The sequence below is a fragment of the Vulpes vulpes genome, chromosome 11 (assembly GCF_048418805.1).
Source record: "Vulpes vulpes isolate BD-2025 chromosome 11, VulVul3, whole genome shotgun sequence".
In the NCBI taxonomy this organism is placed as follows: Eukaryota; Metazoa; Chordata; class Mammalia; order Carnivora; family Canidae; genus Vulpes; species Vulpes vulpes.
In genome coordinates this window covers 33,786,270-33,808,127 of record NC_132790.1, presented here as the reverse complement: position 1 = coordinate 33,808,127, position 21,858 = coordinate 33,786,270, and the positions used below count along the sequence as shown (strand labels likewise).

General features: G+C 39.2%; 1 protein-coding gene and 1 pseudogene across 4 annotated transcripts; one reads left to right on the top strand and one right to left on the bottom strand.

Moving 5' to 3' along the window:
* Window positions 1-709: 709 nt before the first annotated feature.
* Window positions 710-21,857, bottom strand: DDIAS (DNA damage induced apoptosis suppressor). 4 transcript variants are annotated; one of them, XM_072726035.1, is made up of 7 exons: window positions 21,751-21,857; window positions 21,086-21,276; window positions 14,898-15,051; window positions 10,525-10,653; window positions 5,964-6,125; window positions 4,652-4,769; window positions 710-3,516 (listed from the first exon to the last, which is right to left on the bottom strand). In XM_072726035.1, the coding sequence occupies exons 4-7, from the start codon at window positions 10,635-10,637 to the stop codon at window positions 1,024-1,026; spliced, it is 2,886 nt and encodes a 961-aa protein (XP_072582136.1). In that variant the 5' UTR covers window positions 10,638-10,653; window positions 14,898-15,051; window positions 21,086-21,276; window positions 21,751-21,857; the 3' UTR covers window positions 710-1,023. The 4 variants fall into 4 exon arrangements, with proteins under 4 accessions (XP_072582136.1, XP_072582134.1, XP_025871026.1 ...); XM_072726033.1 differs by lacking the exon at window positions 21,086-21,276 and having other exon boundaries at window positions 21,751-21,852; XM_026015241.2 differs by lacking the exons at window positions 14,898-15,051; window positions 21,086-21,276 and having other exon boundaries at window positions 21,751-21,842.
* Window positions 13,353-14,927, top strand: LOC112932320 (splicing factor 3A subunit 3 pseudogene; annotated as a pseudogene).
* Window position 21,858: the final 1 nt, after the last annotated feature.

The following is a 21,858-nucleotide window of genomic DNA, read 5'->3' as shown; positions in this document are numbered from 1 at the left end:
AAAAAAGCAAAGATGGGTGTAATAATCAACAGCCCCAAAAGAAAGATTAGCAGTAAGTAGAAGGTGTGCATAATATTCTGAGATTAAAGAAGCTGTGGATGAATACAGAGAAGTGGGTAGCTATGGGTGTGGGTAGTTGAGGAACACCAAGTGATCTCAATCTTCTTCATATGCAGGGGGCAAGGAGAGTAGTCTAGGTTGGAGGTATGAAGAGTGTACATTTGGCAGAAGTGCTCTGGTGAATGGCAAAGACATAAGATTTCATTATTTGTAAAAGATTTCACAGGGTACAGCTGAGGTGCTGCTAAGGAGAATCTAGAATCTACTCATTCTTGCTCCTCCAAGCTCTGCAAGCTTAAACCTATCATAGAACTCACCAGATGTTTACTGTTTGTTTACTAGACCTCGAGTTTCTTGAGGGAATGGGCCCGACTTTCATTTTCGAAGTCCTAGCACGTAGCCCAGTATCTGGTATGAGGTAATCATTCAATAAATACTTACTAAATAAAATAACAATGGTTTCACATTTAACTTTAAACAGTAAGTTTTCATTTACCTTTCTTATCCTCAGCCCATAGATGTTGCTGGGTTAATTGAATCTCCATGAGACTACTGATCTCGTAGCTTTGTATCACAAACTCAGCATGGTAGTTGGCCCTAATACATAGTAGGCATTTTCTGAGCTGCGCAGAACAATTAAGACTTTAAGTTTTGGTTTGCAAAATCTTTATTTCTGAATGTAAATGTGATCTTAATAAATACTTTTAACAAGCAAAATTAACAATATCATTAACGGACAATCAACAATGTAAAATAAAGTGCCAAAGTATTTGAATGAGTGCATTCTGGATAAAATGCTGGGAAAAACAATGGCTTTACATTTTTAAAAGTACAACAATGCCTATTTTCTATTTGCTTCTGTTCGGGTTTTTACAACTTAACATTGCTTTCCATACCACGGGAGGCAAAAGCTTCCAAACAGACTTACCTTTACAAGCTTAGCAGTTGGGTTCAGGTGACTTTTTATGAAAATAATTCAGGAGACCAACTGCATTTAGTCTCAGGCATGGAAGGTGGCCAATTTTCTGAAAATGGAAAGCAACACTGGACTTCTGAACAAGATCCAACTCCCAAACCCGAGTCTTTGGAAAGCCAGCCTGAATTCATTATTCGTTTGACACATTTCAGTTTCTTTCTTGGTAACTCTTTTTCATCAGGAGAATCACAGGCAGCAGAGCATTTCCTTAGACCCATCGCTTGGAATCCAAGAATTTCTGAAGGAAATACTTTTTTTGTGGTAGGAGGGATCCATTCATTATCACTTTCAGAACACTCAGCAATAAGACTATTGTTGAAAACCTCTGGTTGTATAATACCAGATTTAACAGGGCTTCTGAATTTCTGGCTGGGTGTCTTTACATTGTTTGGACAGCTAGGGGTGGCTTGCTGAGCATCATTTTCAGAGGAAATCTGTCTTTTTTTATAGCTAGCATCAAGATCCGTATAAAAGGCAAGTAAGTTTTTCAAAGTTCCTTTCATCTCATGAATTCTTGTTTGGTGGAATCCTGCAACTGGAGTTGACTGTGAACATGGAACAAAGTCTTGGCTATCTCCAAAATCATATTCTGAATCTGATTGAAAACGAGGTGGAGAAGAGCAGATTCTTGTGCACACAGAGGCAGATATGCTTTGTGAAGACAACTTCTGTGAAGACTGGTTGGAATTCTTAGAAAGTGATCTCAGTGAGAAATTTGATTCTGTATGATGACTTTCTGCCAAAGATTTTCCCCACTGTAGCAAAATGTTCTGTGACTTTTTGGCAATTTCTGTCGTAATGTCCATTTCTTTAGCACTATCATCAAAGAGATCGGCAGAAGCATTATAGCTACCTTCATGACCAGTAGAATAGTTCTGTGTTGAGTTATTGATACCTCCACAAGGCATTTCTTTCAGTGTATTTGTACTTCTATTTGGACTACTGCAAAGAGTTTCTAAAGGATATGTAAGTTTTCTGCAGATTGTAAAACTGTCACTTTGGTTCTTTGGCCACCTACAATGTTGTTTATTTTCTAAATTGCAAAGGTCAGAAACATTATTATATCTCCTTGAACACAAAGTTACCAACTTTTCACTCATTTCTGAAAGTGATTTTACTCCGCATCTTTTGAAATATTTGCTATTGAGACAAGAATGGTCACTCTCTGAGGTAGTGTGCCTAAGTATAGTTTCAGCTTTATGTGATGGAATTCTAGTAGATTTAAGAGTACCTATTGTTCCTGAACCTTTTGAAGATGGAAACAGAGCTGACAGATAAGCATTTGGTGGCAAATATTCAGAAATATAACTTCCATTACTACTTATAGAAACAGCCTCCGCTGTGTCATTTGACTGTGACTCCTTCTGAACAGTAGGACTTGGATTTTCTTCACAGTTGGAAAGGACTTTGCTATAGCTTACTTTGACTGTTGCTTGAGATAATCTTAAAGCTATAGGTGGTGTATGTAAGTCTCCAGTAGTTCTCTGGGAAGTCACAGATAACTTGCTGTGGTCTGCATGTAATCTATCGATGTCATTATCTAGATGACATTTTCTACTACTGGCATCTCTCTGGGTTATAGCAATTTCACTTTCAACAAATGCCAGAAACTCATTCAGGCTTTCAGAGAATGGCAGATCATCCCAAATCTCAGGGTCACAGTCCTGGGAACCACTGACTATCTCTTCAAGTCTGAGTGATGAAGGTGGACAACATGTAGATCTCTTCTGAAGGCTAAAGGGGTTATCTAAATCATGATACTGGTGACATGTTAGCTCATGTGGGGAATACTTATTAATTTCCACAGCACTATGGAAGGATTTTTTATTACTTGACTCCAGGGGCTCTTGCATTTTCAAAGGGGAAAAATCAGAGTCAGTAACTCTGATTTCATGACTGCTAGTGACTGCACTGGGCTGATAAGTTTGTAAGTCAACTTCTTCACTCAACTTCTGTGCTGTGCTCTTTTTATCCATGTATGAAATAAGGCTCCAAGAACCCTGAAAGGCATCATGACACCTATTAGAACCAGTGGCCTCTGCAAAAGAGATGTGCTTTCTGTTCTGGTGAAGAGTATCAATGGCCTTGCTTTGTTCTAAAGCTGAAAAATCATTTGTTAGGTGTGAAAGAGTGGAAGTGAGTTCAAGTGATGCTTGCCAGAATCTTGAAAAATTATCTCTTCCATGGGACTTGAAAAAACAAGAACTGCTTTCAGGGCCACATATGCTGCTGAGATCACTATTTGTCTGTTCTAAAGCAAGTAAGTGGCTATTTGATGCCTGGGAGCTGCCATCAAGTTTCCTGGAATCAGAGAGTTGCAAAAGCTGATGGAAGTAGTCAATGACAGTCAAGCCTGCAACACCCGGGTCTGGTAGAACAATCTGGCAAGCTACTAATGCTTTAACTTCTCTCTTGTGGTCAGAGCATTGCTTTAAGAAGTTATTGGAATCTGAACCTTGTCCGTGTTGGTTTCCAAAATTCTGTGAAAGTAAATGAATTTAAATGACAATAAAAATTTTTTTCCTTTGTCTCAAAGGTGAAACAGGGACTTAACAGATTAAAATGGACACAATTATAACTCCTATCCTCATAATTTCAATACCTGTAGTGTTATAGACAAAGTAGCATAAGGAATAGAAGTAAAGCTCAGAGTAAACATTTCTAGTGTTGGGGACTTTGGTCAAATTATTTAACTTCTCTGAATCTTAATTCATTTATGTATAAAATAAGGATAAATATGCAGGACTATTGTATTATCAGTAACATGGAAAACTGCAGTGCTAAGCAAATAGTAGTTGCTCAATACCACCTACTATTGTATTTCTCATTAGCTTCCAGAAACTTTGAATATTTAAGGAAAAGTTCTCACTCATTAAAAAAAAAAGACAACAAAAACCAAAAACCAAAACCAAACAAAAAAAGGAAAAAAAAACACCTAAGATTTTAACAACAAACTCTATAGCTCCTGATTTCACTGTTATTTTGAGTTTTTCTCTGTTCAGGTGTGGAATGCTATTCCCCCTTTTAAAACCTTGATTCAAGTGTGGGTAAAATTTCTATTTGTTCCCTCTAGCATACATGAGACAGAAAACGATTATTCCTTCAGGGTCAGTATATTCTTAGAACTTCTACAATCACTTTTGTAATTATTTAAGGCCATTCTTCCTACTATTCTTAGAGTAACCAATACTCAGATACTTTGCTTTCCATGTTAGTGCTCTCTTCCTTTTACAGATGACAAAATCATACCATTAAAGAGTTGTTAAGTTTTATTACTGCATTTAAACAAAATTTGGAGAGTGAAATAAATACCAAATATCAAAACAAAATATCTAATATTCTGACTTTAAAATAAATTTAAATAAACTTATTTAAACAAATAAATTTAGATTTTTAAAACTCTGAAAACATTTGAACTGGGCTCTTCTGACTTGAAAGAGGAAGCTCTCACACATGGTATTTTAACAGATCATGTTTAGCCTATTTTTATACAGTTTAAAGTGCTTCTATAGACCCTCACATTTATGACTCCTAAAGACTATTCTGAAAATTCAAATCATTTTATTACAATGGAAATGCTAACAGAATATTAAAAAGAAAGGTAGTCTCAATTACCGTTACTCCAAAAATAAAACTTTGTCCAACAAAGCAAATTTCAACTGCTTTAGTTAACAGATTATGAATTGCATCACGGTCCAGTGTTTCTGAAATCTCATCAGGATCTTGAATGTACCTTGGAGAGAAAATTAAAAATGTGAAGACAAAAGCTTTGAAATTTTAACTTGCCATACAATTAGTCTGATAATGCAGCATAAACCTTTTGAGTTACATATAGAAAAAAAAGGCTCAAAGCAGATGCCTTCCGAGTAATCAGGCTCAACATTTATTCCAATAGTGGCAAAGAAGTAGTGGTGGGATCTCTAGCCCTCAAAGCAGAAGGAAGTCTTTCCTCCCTTGGTAATCAGTTTGCTCTCAACTACAAGGAAATGGACAGATTTCCTCTGTCAAGTAATTAGGGGAAGAGGGCAGAAGACTTAAGGAAAGAAAAAGCTTTAATTGCTTATGTCATTCTTATATCTCAGGATACCTTAATAGGTGAAACTATGCAGATGAAGTTGTGATACAAGTGAAATGACAAAATTTCAACCTGATATGCAAACTATTATTATTTTTAAAAAGATTTTATTCATTTATTCATGAGAGACACAGAGAGAGAGAGAGAGGCAGAGACACAGGCAGAGGGAGAAGCAGGCATGGAGCCTGATGTGGGACTCGATCCTGGGAATCCAGGATCACGCCCTGGGCCGAAGGCAGGAGCCAAACCACTGAGCCAGCCAGGGACCCCCTGATACACAAATTATTCCCTCAATAGCTTCTTCTATCTCAAGGACTTTAGCTACTGGATGTTAACCTCGATTTAGATATTCCTTTAATTTGAAACAATTTTACTTTCTTTTTTTAAGATTTTTATTTTATTTATTCATAGAGACAGAGAGAGAGAGAGAGGCAGAGACACAGGCAGAGGGGGAAGCAGGCACCACACAGAGAGCCTGATGTGGGACTCGATCCCGGGTCTCCAGGATCACGCCATGGGCTGCAGGCGGCGCTAAACCACTGCGCCACTGGGGCTGCCCACAATTTTACTTTCTTATCCTTTATTTCTCTAATCTAGATTAGAGTATTGTAAACTAATGTTTTTATTACATCTTAATATGCCTTGAATAAAAGGAGCTTAGTTAAACATCATCACAGTATGTAATCAGGAAATGAACACCTTTCTATTTAATTATCTTTTAAAAGGAATTGATAATCTGAGGTCAAGTGATCATCTTTTAACTAAATGCATATTACCTTAAAAACATGTATCTTCATATTCTACTGATAAGCTAAAGAAGCTGGGTGGGGGAAATGCTTTGAATATTCTTACCTGTGCAAACCATTGGCTGTAAGACCAAAAAATGCATCTAAGCAGCTTCCAAATACAGTAATGACAAACAAGTTGTTTGAGTCTGCAATTTTTAAGGAAAGTTTGTATCTGTAACTGACATTTTCAGCTTTACCAGTAGAGCCACATTTTGGACAATGAGACCTAGAAAAGTGGAGAGAAAAAAAGTATAGAGATGTTCACTAATTTTTTTTTTATACAATAGAAAACAAATTTGGAAAAGTAAACATTAAAAATAATATTTTGTATACAAAAGTACGTATATAACATATTCTTAAATGACTTCAGGTCAACATCTTTTGAATTTCTCTATTTATAACAACTACTTTTACTCACTTAAGTTTAGCACCAAATAGAAAACAGAAGGGGTGCCTGGCTGGCTCAGTTGGTAAAGCATGCAACTCCAGATCTCAGGGTAGTGAGTTTGAGCCCCACAGTGGGCATGGAGCTACTTTAAAAAAGAAGAGAAATAATGAAGAAAAATTGTGTGCAGGAGAGAGGGAAGAAGGAAGATAAGAGAGAGACAGAAAGGGAAAGGAGATGTTCTTATTAGGTAGCTAAATTACCCTTAACAAATCGAGGTATATTATACTCTGGAATTGGGGGGCAAAGAAAACAATGAAGTGAGCACCACACCAACAGAAGACCTGATGTTTACTGTTTATCTTTTGTTAAGAGAACAGTATCTATTTTAAAAAAAAACAAAAAAACAAAAAATACCCCCAAAAACCCAAAAAATAGTATTTGATAAGAGAATAATGAATTATCTTGAAACATTTAATAAATATTGATAAATATCTAGTTTTATTTTTCTCACCAATATAAGAATAATCTAACAATATAAGAATCAAAGAAGAACACTTACTTCTTTGGAATATGCTGAGAATTTATTAGGCTACCAATATTAGGTGTGAAATATCTTTTTTAACTTGTTTTTAAGGGAGAATTTCTTGTCAAAAACTACTGTGGTCCACTCTAACTCTATTATGTACTAGTCGTCTGGTCTTGAGTTACTAAAGCGCTTAAATCTTATTTTTTTAATCTGTAAAAAACGGGGTTGAGGAATAAAATGTGACAAAGCATAAAAAAGAAAATAAAGAGGGGCGTGTGGGGTGGCACAGTCAACTGAGCACGGGACTCGATTTCAGCTCAGGTTATGATCTCTGGGTGGCGAGATGAAGCCCTGAGTTGGCCTTCTCCCTTTGTTCCTCCCCCAACTTGTGCAAGTGTGAGCTCTGTCTCTCAATAAATTCTTAAAAAGAAAAAGAAAAAAAAAAAAGGAAACAAAGGATCTAGTGCAGGTCTTGCCAAATTAATAAATGTCAGTCGGCTTCCTCTTCATAATTAATATTAAATACTGTGATGATTACTGTCATTTCTACTTAGTGTTCCCCTCTTTTCTAGTTGTTTGCAATGTCTTATAACTGATAGCCATCTTCCAGGTTTTTAATTTAGCAAACTGACCTTAATACATCTTATGGTAATGGTTAATCCAGGACTTTATTCTTCCTTCATGTCCTAATAACTGGGGTTAAAAATGAGCCACAAAATGTGAATAGAAAATAATGTTAGAAATAGTCAGTCATATAATTTTGATTATTGCCAGAAAGCCACTAGGGGGAGCCTAAAATCCATAGCTCACAAGGTGACTATTTTGAACAAAGGTTAATCCTTTGTCTAAGTTACTGGTTCACTCACCATCACTACAGCTGTGTTAATTTATTATTTTTTTTCCCCACATTGAAAATGGCTCTGTGCCAATCCATTCATCTAATCTTATCTTTATGTATTCATAATACATTCAGGTCTAATGAAAAATTCCTAGCAAATCTTAGAAAAATATGTATCAGGATTTTGTAGCTTACAAATGTTTTCAAGCAACCCAGGTGATTTGTATCCATATTAAAGTTTAAAAAGATCTAGTCTATTACTCCATACTAACATTTATTTATTTTAATCCAGCTTTGTTCTTAGATTATACATATTCATATTAAATATTGTAAAGATAATACAAATATTTTAAAGAATATAAAACATAGTGTGTATATACATTAATACTAATAAACCTAGTTTTTATTAGACTATCATACGTACTCTCTATTTGCAAGATAGTTTATAATTAGCCTTTTAGTTCTTAGAGTTGTCATAAGACATCATTGAGGGAAAAATTGCAGGCTAGGAACTGAAATCCTTAGATTTGGGTCATAAAATTCACCCCAATTGCTCCATTTGTAAATGGGGGGAAATAATTTGTTTACTTTGTTAAAACAGATTCTGATTCATTAAGTTTGGGACAAAGCCCAAGATTCTGCATTTTTAACAAGTTCCCAGGTGATACTGATATATCTCTTCTCAGACCACATTTTGAGAAGGGTAGAGACAACACATTCAAATCACAGTCCCAATTTAACTTCTGGAGGCACCCCTATTTTACAAAATGTCATTTGTTATGAAGTAGCAGTTTTCAAATTTTTTGGTCTCAGGATCCTTTATATTCTTAAAAACTATTGAGAACACCAGAGAGCTTTTGTCTATGTGGCTAATATTTATCTTTGTTTTTAACTGAATATGAGAAATTAAATGAAAGAAATTAAGAAATCTAAAAAAATATCTGTTAATTCTCTCAAATAATAGATCCATTGCATGGTTAACCAAAAAACCTATTTTTATGAAAAATAACTATGTGTTTCAAAACAAAAAAATTAGTGTCAAGAGTGGCATTGTTTTATAGTTTGCAAATCTCTTTAAAGTCTGACTTAATAACTACAGTTAGATCCTCGTATTTCCTTCTCAGTTCAATCTGTTGTAATATAACACGTTATGTGGCTTCTGGAAAAATTCACTATGTGCTTTTAAGATAATGAGAGTGAAAAGGCCTGCGCTGAAGGTAGACACTTAACTGACTGAGCTAGCCAGGCACCTCAGAGAAAGTATTTTCAAGGAACTCCAACCCTAACCCTCACTGTACTTTAAAAATCAAAGAATCTTAGTGTTTCAGGTATAGTTGGCCTGAATCTTAGCACCAAAATAAAGTATTGTGTCAAGCTACTGAAAGGTACAGAGATTTCTGTAACAGTCCCTGTTCTGAAGGAATTTATTTATTAAAAAAGTAACCTAGGTATCATGTGAAAGTAAACAAATAATATACAAAAAAAATCCTACATCATTCTAGGGATATCCCAGAAGTGAACAAAGTTTTTCCATAAGGATTGGGATTTACTCTCAAGAAGCTATTTTTCTCCTCTAAAGCAGGTACATAGGAAAGACTTGGAGGTAATCTGAAACCTCCCTCTGGCACTAGAGGATTACCAGACAATTCTATTCTGGACTGAAAGAACCAACCCAAGAGAATCTGTCCTGGTATGGTGTTTTTGTTTGTTTGTCTGTTAAGTAATTTATAACTTTTATGTAATCTAGTTCTACAATTGATTAAACAAAAGTACAATTCTGTCTGGAGGCACTTTTACCTTCAACACATTGGGCAAGCTTTTCTCTGGGATGAATTCTCTGATGTCTAAGGAGCTCCGAACTCCACCTGTAGGCTTTCCCACATTCCTTACATAGTAAAGGTTTCTCGTCACTGTGAATTCTCAGATGCTGACTTAGATATGAATGCTGACTGAAGGTCTTCCCACACTCATTACACTCATGGGCTTCTCTCCTGAATGAATCCTCTGATGCTGAATGAGGTTTGAGCTCTAGTTGAAGGTTTTCCTAAAGTTGCTATACTTAAAGGGATTTTTTCCAGAATGAATTCTCTGGTGGATTATAAGGTGAGTTATAAATGAAGACTTTACCACATTCACATTTATGGTCTTCCTTCCTGTGGGAGTTTTCTTATGGGTGATAATCAACTGCCTGAAACCTTTCCCCTGGGCTGGGGACTGCCTCAGTCTCTCCACTTTGGGATTTCTCCGTTGCTGCTCCAAAGTGCCCTCAACTTCAGAGGCAGTTTCAAATGTAGAGATGCTGAGTTTTTCTGAGAACACCTGTGATTCCACTTCAGTAATAAGTGGTTGTGGCAGTGAACCTTTGTCCCCGGACTCTGGATCATCTTCACTCTCATGGAAAGGCTGGGTCTCCATGCTTGGTGCCTCCTGGAGTGCTCCCGGAGGTCATCAGGCACCACTTAGCCAGTGTGGAACCAAAACTTCCAAGGAGACTTAGAGACCCTCTTCAGAGTCAGCATTAAGATGAAGGAAGAACAGCTAGAGTTTTGTTCAGGGCTTGAGGGCAGAAAAGGCAAAGGCAGAAACATACACTAACTGTTCTACTTGGCCTGAGAGAGATCTGAACTTGGCAACTCCCCCTACTGCTGCCCCTCTGTCCAGCCTGAAGGCCAATGCTCTGGCTCCCACAACAGATCAAGTGTCCCTTTCTACCCATAGTCCTTTCCCCAAAAGCCCCAGCACAGTTACAGTCTCCTTTCTACTCTTGGGATGGTGTCTGGTGGTGAATTTAATCCTTATTTTCCCTTGAGCAGTAGGAAAACTACAGTGTACACATGTATTTCCTCTCTCACGTTTACAGGCTTTACTTTTACCTTTTGGAGACCAGGATTATCCGAGAGAAGCACTTCTGACATGAAGGATATACAAAATTGGAATTCTGGAGAGCAAGAACTGAGGCCAGAAGAAACTTTCTTCCTCTATTCATGTGTCCTCACTATGGCCTACAAAAAACAGAATAGCCACAGGATGAATGGCACATCTTCAAATGTACATACATTATTTATTTCTTAGGAAAACAACTTAGCCTTCACTATAAAATGAACAGATTCTTCTGCAAACAGAAAAATAAAAATGTTACATGGTCAACAAAGAGTGGGATCCCTGGGTGGCGCAGCGGTTTGGCGCCTGCCTTTGGCCCAGGGCGCGATCCTGGAGACCCGGGATCGAATCCCACGTCGGGCTCCCGGTGCATGGAGCCTGCTTCTCCCTCTGCCTGTGTCTCTGCCTTTCTCTCTCTCTCTGTGTGTGACTATCATAAATAAATAAAAATTAAAAAAAAAAAACAACAAAGAGTATAAAGTGCTTTAAGATCCTTGTATAAAACAGAGAAGCAGAACAATAGCAATGTTCTCTCTTTTTTTTTTAAGATTTATTTATTTATTATTCATGATAGACACAGAGACAGAGAGAGAGAGAGAGAGAGAGAGAGAGAGAGAGAGAGAGACAGGAGGAGGGAGAAGCAGGCTCCATGCTGGGAGCCTGACACGGGACTCGATCCCGGGACTCCAGGATTGTGCCCTGGGCCAAAGGCAGGCACCAAACTGCTGAGCCACCCAGGAATCCCCAATGTTCTCCTCTTTTTAACTTTCTGTTGCTTTTCTCTTTGCCTAGTGTTCTTCAAATAGTTGGTTCATTCTCATCCTTAATGTTACCCCTTAGAACATCTTTCCTTTTAGTTTTTATGACATCACCCATTTCATTCTTTTATAGTACCAATCCTGCTTGTGATATTTCCAACCATGAAAATGCATATATCAATGTATCATCTTACCTATTTTTGTTTGTTCTTCCCCTACCCCTAGTCTGACGTTGTCTATCTTGTGTTCTACTATATACTCCAGTACTTAGCACAAAGTATGTTCTTAATCAACGTTCACTGAATAAATAAACTCTAAGCAGAATTTTGCAACTTCAGAAAAAATTTTGTAAGAGTAGGTATATACATCATAATAGGGTTTCCCTCCTTTTTCATTTAAAGCCCCCTCCCCACCCCCCGCTTTTAAAGATTTCACTTATTTATTCAAGGGAGACACACAAAGAGAGAGAGGCAGAGACATAGTCAGAGAGAGAAGCAGGTTCCTCAAGGGAAGTCCCATGTGGAACTTAATTTCCAGACCCTGGGATCATGCCCTGAGCTGAAGGCAGACGCTCAACTGCTGAGCCACCCAGTCATCCCTAAAGCCCCCTTTAAAAAGCCTTCCTTGGGGATCCCTGGGTGGCTCAGCGGTTTAGCGCCTGCCTTTGGCCCAGGGCGTGATCCTGGAGTCCTGGGATCGAGTCCCACATCAGGTTCCCTGCATGAGTCTGCTTCTCCCTCTGCCTGTGTCTCTGCCTCATTCTCTCTCTCTCTCTCTTTCTCTGTGTGTGTGTGTGTGTGTCTCTCTCTCATGAATAAATAAATAAAAATCTTAAAAAAAAAAATAAAAAGCCTTCTTCTATTAACCAAAAGATGTCTAATCATTTGGTTTGTCTAGTCATTTCCATTTGGCTTTATTCTTCCTAATGCCTTTTTTTCTCAATTCTTCCTCTTATTCTTTATGTGTTAGGAATTTATGCTAAAGAGAACACACACAAAAAAATCTGAGTTGGGGGATCCCTGGGTGGCTCAGCGGTTTAGCGCCTGCCTTTGGCCCAGGGCATGATCCTGGAGTCCCAGGATTGAGTCCCATGTCAGGCTCCCTGCATGGAGCCTGGTCCTCCGCCTCTCTCTCTCTCTCTCTCTCTCTCTGTCTCTCATGAATAAATAAAATCTTTAAAAAAAACCATCTGAGTTGAATCCCTTATTCTCTTTCTTACCTGTACTACTCCCCCACTACAATATGTTTTACATTTCTCTGCCTTTGCTTCTTTTCCTTCTTCTTTCTGTCTAAAATGTTCTTTTACTTTCCTGACTAATGTTTATTTTCTAAGAAGTCTTCTCTGAAGCTTTCTTCTCCAGGAAGCTTTCCCAGCCTAAGGACTCTACTTTTTAATTTGGCACTTAGTACATCATAGTAAACTTATGTGTTTAATGTTTTCTCCTGGAACCAGAGTAAGATATTAGAGGGACCATCTCATTATATCCCCATGGCTAATCTCTGTTGAGATTAAAAATTGTCGATCTGAACATCAGCAGTTAACTTCCTTCCAGATTTTCAGCTTTCCTCTTCTTAAGCCAGTTTTACCATATACCATTAAATATAAAACACAATTTGGGACGCCTGGGTGGGTCAGCAGTTGAGCATCTGCCTTTGGCCCAGGGCATGATCCTGGAGTCTCGGGATTGAGTCCCACATCGGGCTCCCTGCATGGAGCCTGCTTCTCTCTCTGCCTCTCTCTTTAAAACAAAAACAAAACAACCCACTATTTTACCAAATCATAAAATAATCATAATTGTATGTACATTAGAGTGCACAGAGTGATTTCATATCTAGTACTTTATTTAAAACTTATTTTAATCATTCAAATTATATCCTCATTTGTTTTTTTCCCCTTAATTGCAATCATATAATGAGCAGAGACTATCTTCTCTAGGGCTCTAAACTAGAATTTTTTATTGTACCACAACTATATGGGCATGCACCAAATTATATTCTTTACACAACTGTTACTAAATTCAAACTTTAGGGCATCGGGGGTCCAAACCCGCGGCAGAGGAAACATGGAGACGATCCTGGAGCAGCAGCAGCGGTACCATGAGAAGGAGCGGCTCATGGACATCATGGCCAAAGAGATGCTCACTAAGAAGTCCACGCTCCGGGACCAGATCAATTCCGACCACCGCACACGGGCCATGCAGGATAGGTATATGGAAGTGAGTGGGAACCTGCGGGATTTGTATGATGATAAGGATGGGTTATGAAAGGAGGAACTCAATGCCATTTCAGGACCCAATGAATTTGCTGAATTTTATAATAGACTCAAGCAAATAAAAGAATTCCATCAGAAACACCCAAATGAGATCTGTGTGCCAATGTCAGTGGAATTTGAGGAACTTCTGAAAGCTAGAGAGAATCCAAGTGAAGAGGCACAAAACTTGGTGGAGTTCACAGATGAAGAGGGATATGGTCGTTACCTCGACCTCCATGACTGTTACCTCAAATACATTAATCTCAAGGCCTCAGAGAAACTGGATTATATTACCTATCTGTCCATCTTCGACCAGTTATTTGACATTCCTAAAGAGAGGAAAAACGCTGAATATAAGAGATACCTGGATATGCTGCTTGAGTACCTTCAAGATTACACAGATTGAGTCAAGCCCCTCCAAGATCAGAACGAACTTTTTGGGAAGATTCAGAATGAATTTGAGAAGAAGTGGGAGAATGGTACCTTTCCTGGATGGCCGAAAGAGACAAGCAGTGCCCTGACCCATGCTGGAGCCCATCTTGACCTGTCTGCATTCTCTTCTTGGGAGGAGTTGGCCTCCCTGGGTCTGGACAGATTGAAATATGCACTCTTAGCTCTAGGCTTGAAGTGTGGGGGACCCTAGGAGAGCGAGCCCAGAGGCTCTTCAGCACCAAAGGAAAGTCCCTGGAGTCACTTGACACCTCCCTGTTTGCCAAAAATCCCAAGTCAAAAGGCACCATGCGAGACACTGAGAGGAACAAAGACATTGCCTTCCTAGAAGCCCAGATCTATGAATATGTAGAGATTCTTGGGGAACAGCGGCATCTCACACATGAAAATGAACAACGCAAGCAGGCGAGGACAGGGGAGGAACGAGAAGAACAAGAGGAAGAGCAGATCAGTGAGAGTGGAAATGAAGATGAGGAGAATGAGATCATTTACAACCCCAAAAACCTGCCCCTCGGCTGGGATGGCAAACCTATTCCCTACTGGCTGTTCAAGCTTCATGGTCTAAACATCAACTATAACTGTGAGATTTGTGGAAATTACACGTACCGAGGTCCCAAGGCCTTCCAGCGGCACTTTGCTGAGTGGCGTCATGCCCACGGCATGAGGTGTTTGGGCATCCCAAACACTGCCCACTTCGCTAATGTGACACAGATCGAAGATGCTGTCTCCTTGTGGGCCAAGCTGAAACTGCAGAAGGCATCAGAGCGATGGCAGCCTGACACCGAGGAAGAATATGAAGACTCCAGCGGGAACGTGGTGAATAAGAAGACCTATGAGGACCTGAAGAGACAAGGACTGCTCTAGTGTTCAGGGATGTACCTCAGCTTTTGGGGTTGCCCAGGCTTACCTGAAGTCTCCTTTTTCTATTTCTCCCAACCAAATGCTCCTTAAAGACTCTCCTACTTAGTCTTAAAGTCTAGCGTGCGTCTTGTGAAAACCCAGGCATGCTGGCAGGTTGCAGGGTTGAGATGTGTTTTATCTTTGTTTTATATTAAAATATTCTGTCAGAAAAAAAAAATAAATAAATTCAAACTTTAGGAAATGGATTAAGCCTTAAAGATAACTAGGACACTGATAAATTTATAGGTGAAACAATGAAAAATAAAATGCTTACTGTCTAATTGGGAAGCTCACCAACAAACAAAAAACACAAGCAGAAATATTTAATTTCTAAATTAATTGTGCAAGCACTAATTGCTGTATTTTTAAAGTTGGTTAAATTGTCTTTATATAAGGGTCTATTGCCCTCTGGTGGATCAAAGTATGTCTAAAAAACTAAGTATTTACAACTTAATGGCAAATTTGAGAACTAAAATGAAAAAGGTCAGTAAACTGTTTTTACTATTTGTTTCACCTGGTAAACCCCCCAAAAATGGCAAAAAGGCTTCTCATTGTCTGGTGGACAAAAATCCAAGAAGATCCTTTCAGAAGTCACTGTTCTTTTTGCTGCTTTCATAGTATTTCCTTTATGACATTTATCATCTAGTTTATCTCTCCACTGCTTGACTTGTACTGTGGTGACTTCACGTTTGATGGAGAACTGAAGCATCAGGAATAAGTAAATATCAAAGTTACAGGGATGCCTGGGTGGCTCAGCAGTTAAGCATCTGCCTTTGGCTCCAGGCGTGATCCTGGGGTCCCAGGATTGAGTCTCATATCGGGCTCCCTGCATGGAGCCTGCTTCTCCCTCTGCCTGTGTCTCTGCCTCTCTCTCTCTGTCTCTCATGAATAAATAAATTAAAATCTTAAGAAAAAAAAAAGTTACAAAACCTTACAATTACAATGACCTGGAAACAATTTCATATGTAGTATCTCCTGCAATTTATCTTTCTTCTTGATTTTATTGGGAAGGATGGTAATACAGCATTTCATTTCTTTGGCTCCATCACAGCCAGCAAATCATATTCCAATTCAATTTATCAGTTATTTGTTGTGCAGCTGCTAAATATCAGGTATTGGGGATAAGTGATGGGAAAAATAGACAATCACATGAAAAAATTTTACTGAAAACATGGCAGATTCTATAAAAGAAATGTACATAATGCCATGAGAAAATATAAGGGGACTGAGTCTTAGCTTGGAAGAGTGGGGAGAGAATAGTTATGCAAATACATAATCTTTCGCAGTTATTGGATTAAAGGTGATTTTTATTTTCTTTGTATGTTTAAAGTATTTTGAAGATGTATTACATTTACACTTTAAAAAAAATCAGTAAATATAATAAAAATACTAGGTAGGGAACTTAGAAATAACATACAAAGAAAACTTTGGGTCCTCTCAATCTCTAACACCTAAAAGTATAAACAAGGAGGTTAAGATAGAGGGGGAGAAAAATGTGTTAGGGTAGGTTGATGTGAACTAATTAGGGGCTCAGTAGGCTTTTGTTTTGAAGGCCCAGAGATTTCCCAGGAATGTCCGAGAATGAAGAAGATTCTGACTTATATTTATTAAAATATGTGGGGTCCAGTATTTAACATGGAATACTTGCTTTCTCTTTCTAGTCAAGCTATATGGGGATCTAAATCATATCCAAAGACACTTTACTAATATATCATGAAAAATTATAGCACAGGAAGGACACATTTTAAGCCCATATTTTCTTTTGGGTATGACTGTATGTTAAGCCAAATTATAGAGAAAGTTGTTTGAAGAAGGGGTATTAGGTTAATCAAATATTTTAATGGAATCAGGCTAATATAGCTAGTGCATCCTTTTCATATGAAAGATAGTTTTTTTTTTTTTCACGAAAGATAGTTTTGTCGGTGGGCTCAGATAAATAACTCATTGATTACCACCCATTTTCATACTAGCCCAGTGGTTCTCTTTTAGAGTCTATCAAAATCACCTGGAGGGCCTGATAAAATGGACTTCTGGGTCCTAACCTGAGTTCTGATTCAGTAAATTTGGGACGAGGGCCAGAGAATTTGCATGTCTCACAAGTTCCCAGATAATGTTTATGTTGCCAACACTTGAAAATCACTGGCCTAGCCAGTTAGGCTGTCTGATGGTGACCAACATTTGTGATTAATGCGGTTATAGTTAAACTATAAAGCCTGAGAGCATTACAGTCTTTTAGATTACTTTGTAAATCTTTGGTCTACTATCTGGGGTCGTTTCGGCTTACCTTCTTCACTACCAATTTCCTAGTTGGCACCTTAATATGAAAAAAACATGCCCCTATTATATGCACACACACACTGACGTAATTTTTTTCTCCTTTGGGCTAGACTAGAAAATCTAGAATAATTCCATCCAGAAAAATTTAAATGTTTAACATTGTTAGGGGACACATTCCTGTTCTGTTTAAAGTCCTTTTACCTGGACCAAGAATCAAATTGACATGAGACAGATTAACAAGAAAATCAAATTTATTTATTTATTTATTTATTTATTTATTTATTTATTTATTTATTTATTTTTATTTATTTATGATAGGCACACAGTGAGAGAGAGAGAGGCAGAGACACAGGCAGAGGGAGAAGCAGGCTCCATGCACCGGGAGCCCGATGTGGGATTCGATCCTGGGTCTCCAGGATCGCGCCCTGGGCCAAAGGCAGGCGCTAAACCACTGCGCCACCCAGGGATCCCGAAAATCAAATTTAATAGCATGCATACATACAGGGAATCCACAGACTTGAAAATTCCAAAGACACTCAGACAAAATAAGGTATATATATGTCATCCCAAACTAAATAGAAGTGGGTAGGGGTCCAGGACTTCCCAAAGGAAGGCATGCAATCCTCAGAAAAAATAAAAAAGAGTAAATGTTTGGTAAACAAATGTTTGCGGGGGCCATTCAAAAACAATGGGAATAAGAGGGGATTTTGATCATAAGGCCTTGCTAGGTTTCTCCTGTCTACCTTACTTTACTATCTATCATAATATAGTTATCTGTGATGATAGCTCTCTTCTTGCATGAGGTCTTCTTTCTAAATGCTTTTTTAGGCAGTTGGCGGGCAGGGGGTGGGGCTGCAGAAAAGCTTTTCCTGAATCTGCTGGGTTTTGATTGCTTTTAACTCAAAACAATCTTCATGTCAGAGTGGCCAATCTTAGGGCAGCCTCCCAAAACTGTTCTTGCTATGCAAGAAAATCTGTCACCTTGCTACTCTGAGATTTCCTGTTTTATATTGTTACAGGCTGTATTATATTTTGAGCTGTTTACTTAATGGTTTACCCCCAAGGGTGCATACTTTGTCTAAGTTTTCTAAAAGTAGTCATAACAAATCCTTGAGAAATGATTTACTGACATAACGTGAAAATTCTAGAAAGAGATGAGAAAGCAGGAGACAGAAAATTAAACAAAAAAACGAAACCTCTTTTATTTGGAGAAATATTGGTGAAAAATACTTTTAAAATACCATCCAAGACAGGTAGCTGGCTAGCTTAGAGCATGTGACTTTTTTTTTTTTTTTAAAGATTTTATCCATTTATTAATGATGGACACAGAAAGAGAGAGGCAGAGAGAGAAGCAGGCTCCATGCAGGGGCTCCAGGATAAGGCCCTGAGCTGAAGGCAGACACTTAACCACTGAGCCATCAGGGCATCCGGAGCATGCGACTCTTCATCTCATGAGTTCAAGCCCCATGTTGGGTGTGGAGCCTACTTGAATTTAAAAAAAAAAAATCCTTAACAATAAAAAACCCCCAAGACACCACCCAGGAAACTCTTGGTGAATACAACAGTTTGTCCATTGAGTTTATGATAGATGAAGTACTATTTTAGGGATAGGGAGGGTGACAGAATTAGATAGAAAATACAGGCTCTTGTGTTCAAGAAATTTATAAACTGTTGGCTAAGACAATGTGTAACTACTAAGGAAGTGACATTAAGGTACATACAATATCTGCAAGCTCCAGACTTCCACATGGAGGAGACAGTTATAGACAGCCATTATTTTGATGTTTCATAGACACCTCAAGTTTTAATAGGTAAAAAACTTGAATTCTTAGTTTCCTTTCAAACTTCTTTGTAGAGGCTGCTTTTAGACAACAGGCTTGAGCAATGTAATGTAGAGCAAGGCAAAAGGGCCTACGGTGACCACCTGCCTGAATACAGACAGGAGACCTACTTCAAAATATCCATAGGCCCTAAACAGATCAATGGGCTACTTACAGCAGGCACAGTTACCAAAAAAGGGAAAATTCCCTAAGTTGCCATACCTCTTTATCTTCCCCTTTAAATACAGCCCTACTCATGCTCTCCTGTCAGACAGTCTCACCTTTGCTGTCCTGCCCACCACTCCCTTGTGGTGTATTCAATAAACTATCTCCTTTGTGCTGCCTTGGGTGAATCCTTTCACTGCCCATGCCACTGGTTTTCACTCAATCACTGCCCCACATTTGGGGCCCCCATTCAATCGAACAGACAGCACATCCTTTTCTTGAAATTTTCTCCATGTCAGCAAATAGCACTATTCTCCAACCAGTTAAGTCAGGTCAGATACTTAGGAATTATCTTTCATTTCTTTTTCCCTCAAGTTTCACATTATACTCATCTGTATGTCCTTCTATTTCCAAATCTAAGAACCACTGTCCACTTTTCCCACATATGTTCTACTACGTAATCCAAACATCATCACCTGTTGCTTCTGCTGCCGCATTAGCTTCCTAACTGCAAGATCTGGTCCCTGCCCATCTCTCAAGGCTCATCTCATCACCTATCCTTTCTGAATACCTTCCAGCAGCACAGAGCTTTCCTTAGTTTTTTGAGCACTCAGATGACAACTTCTTCCCTGGCTTAGGGCCTTTGTACAATCTATTCATTCTGGAATGTTCTTCCTTTTCTTTATTGCATGGCTGGATCATTCTCATCTTTTAGGCCTTGCTTTAAGAGTCAACTCTTGTGTTAGAAAAAAAGCCACAGGCCCCAAATGAAGTCATTTGCAGAGTCCCCAAACTGGGGCTAACTACTAATCTAACTGCAGTTTCAACTTCCCACAGAAATATACTCTTAACTGGTCAATAAGGAATTTTCTGGATCAGTGCCAACAAGAGCTCTCTCCATCTCAGAAAGGCAATCTGCATAAGATTCCTTGCCCTTCCCCCAGAGGAAGACTGACCTTGCCCAGAACAATCCTTTTCTTTTGCTAATAACTTCCTTGCCCTACTTTCTTTCCTATAAAAACCTATTTTGTATGACTCTTTGGAGCTCTCTTTTATTTGCTAGATAAGATGTTGTCTGAATCATTTAATAAAGCTAACCTGATCTTCAAATTTACTTGGTCAAATTTTGTGTTTCAAGACTTGAGAGAGGCCATCTGAAACGAGCCTAACTCAGTTTCCCCTTCTATTCTGAACTCCACCTATAAGAGTTAAGTTCCATTTGGTGAGGAATCTAACTTGTTCACTATTGTAATCCCAGTACCTAGTAATTCTTGGCAGAGGGAGGCACTTACAACTATCTTCAGGATAGGGCTGCCTGGGTGGCCCAGTGGTTTAGCGCCGCCTTCAGCCCATGGCATGATCCTGGAGATGGGGGATCAAGTCCCGCGTAGGGCTCCCTGCATGGAGCTTGCTTCTCCCTCTGCCTCTGTCTCTCATGAATAAATAAATAAAATCTTAAAAAAAAAAAACAACTATCTGCAGGATAGTGGTGCCTTGGTGGCTCAGTCAGTTAAGTGTATGCCTTCCACTTGGGTCATGATCTGGAGTGCTGGGATGGAGCCCCCATCAGACTCCTTGCTCAGCGAGGAGCCTGCTTCTCCCTCTCCTTGTGCGTTCTCTCAAATAAATAAGTCAAAAACAATATCCAAACTACCCGCTATCACTAACACTAGGTACTTTGTGACCCAATTTTGCAGGGTGCAGAAAGGCTTCCTGAGTTAAAAGACAATAAAACTGAAACTTAAGGAATGAGTATGAATTGGCCAGGTTAGAAGAGGTCTGGAGGTGAGGTGAGATGGTGGATTTGAGGAACTCAAAAAGACTTTTCATAGGGCTGGAGCCTAGGGTTAGAGCAGTACAAAACAAATATGGAGAGGCAGGCAAAGGCTAGCAAGAAGGGCCCTGTAAAATATGTGAAGAAGGTTAGGCTTACCTTGAGGGCAAATAGGAGGTAAGTAAAGATTTTAAACCGGGAGTGCTCTGGCCAGATCTGCGACTTAACATATAGCCTGGCCATGTGGAGACTGGATTGGAAAGTAACACGAGGTAAGAGCCAGCTGGGAGGCTGGAGACTGTGGAGCTATGGAGAAGTCACGGTGTTCCAAGTGGCCCACAAGTGGAGGACTGTGTGGATTTGAGATATAATGACTGGCTGAGTATAAGATAGGTAAGGAAGGTAGAACAATTTCAAGTTTCCGATTTGAGCACACTGACAAAGCACTCCTCCCTCTAGGTCACAAAGCAATATGGAAAAGACCCCTTTTCAGCACTCAATTACTCAGCAAAGCCTGCTGAAGCCGCATCTCTGAGCACCTCAAAACCCGGATAGTACTTTTCCTTTGTATTATCGGTTCCAGAGGCTCACCCTCATGTAGCTCGCTGGGTAGGCAAATGTGGAGGAAACGCTCGCTGAACTGTATCCACAGCACTGCCTAATTCTAAATGACAGACCTTTTTTCCTCTTTACTCTCATGACCACCCTTCTACAGAAAAAGACTAACTCCTGGGAAAACAACATGGGACGCTCTAAGTCTCACCCATGACGACCCTCAGGGCCGCGTTAGGAGTCTCGCCCTTGGCGCGCCCACAGCTCCTCACCTGAGGCACACGACCGAGACTTGTCCGGGCGACGCTCTGCGGGGGCGACCGCTGGGACGCGGCGACGAATCAAGTTTCCAATCGAAACTCCCGCGTCCTTTTCCGCCG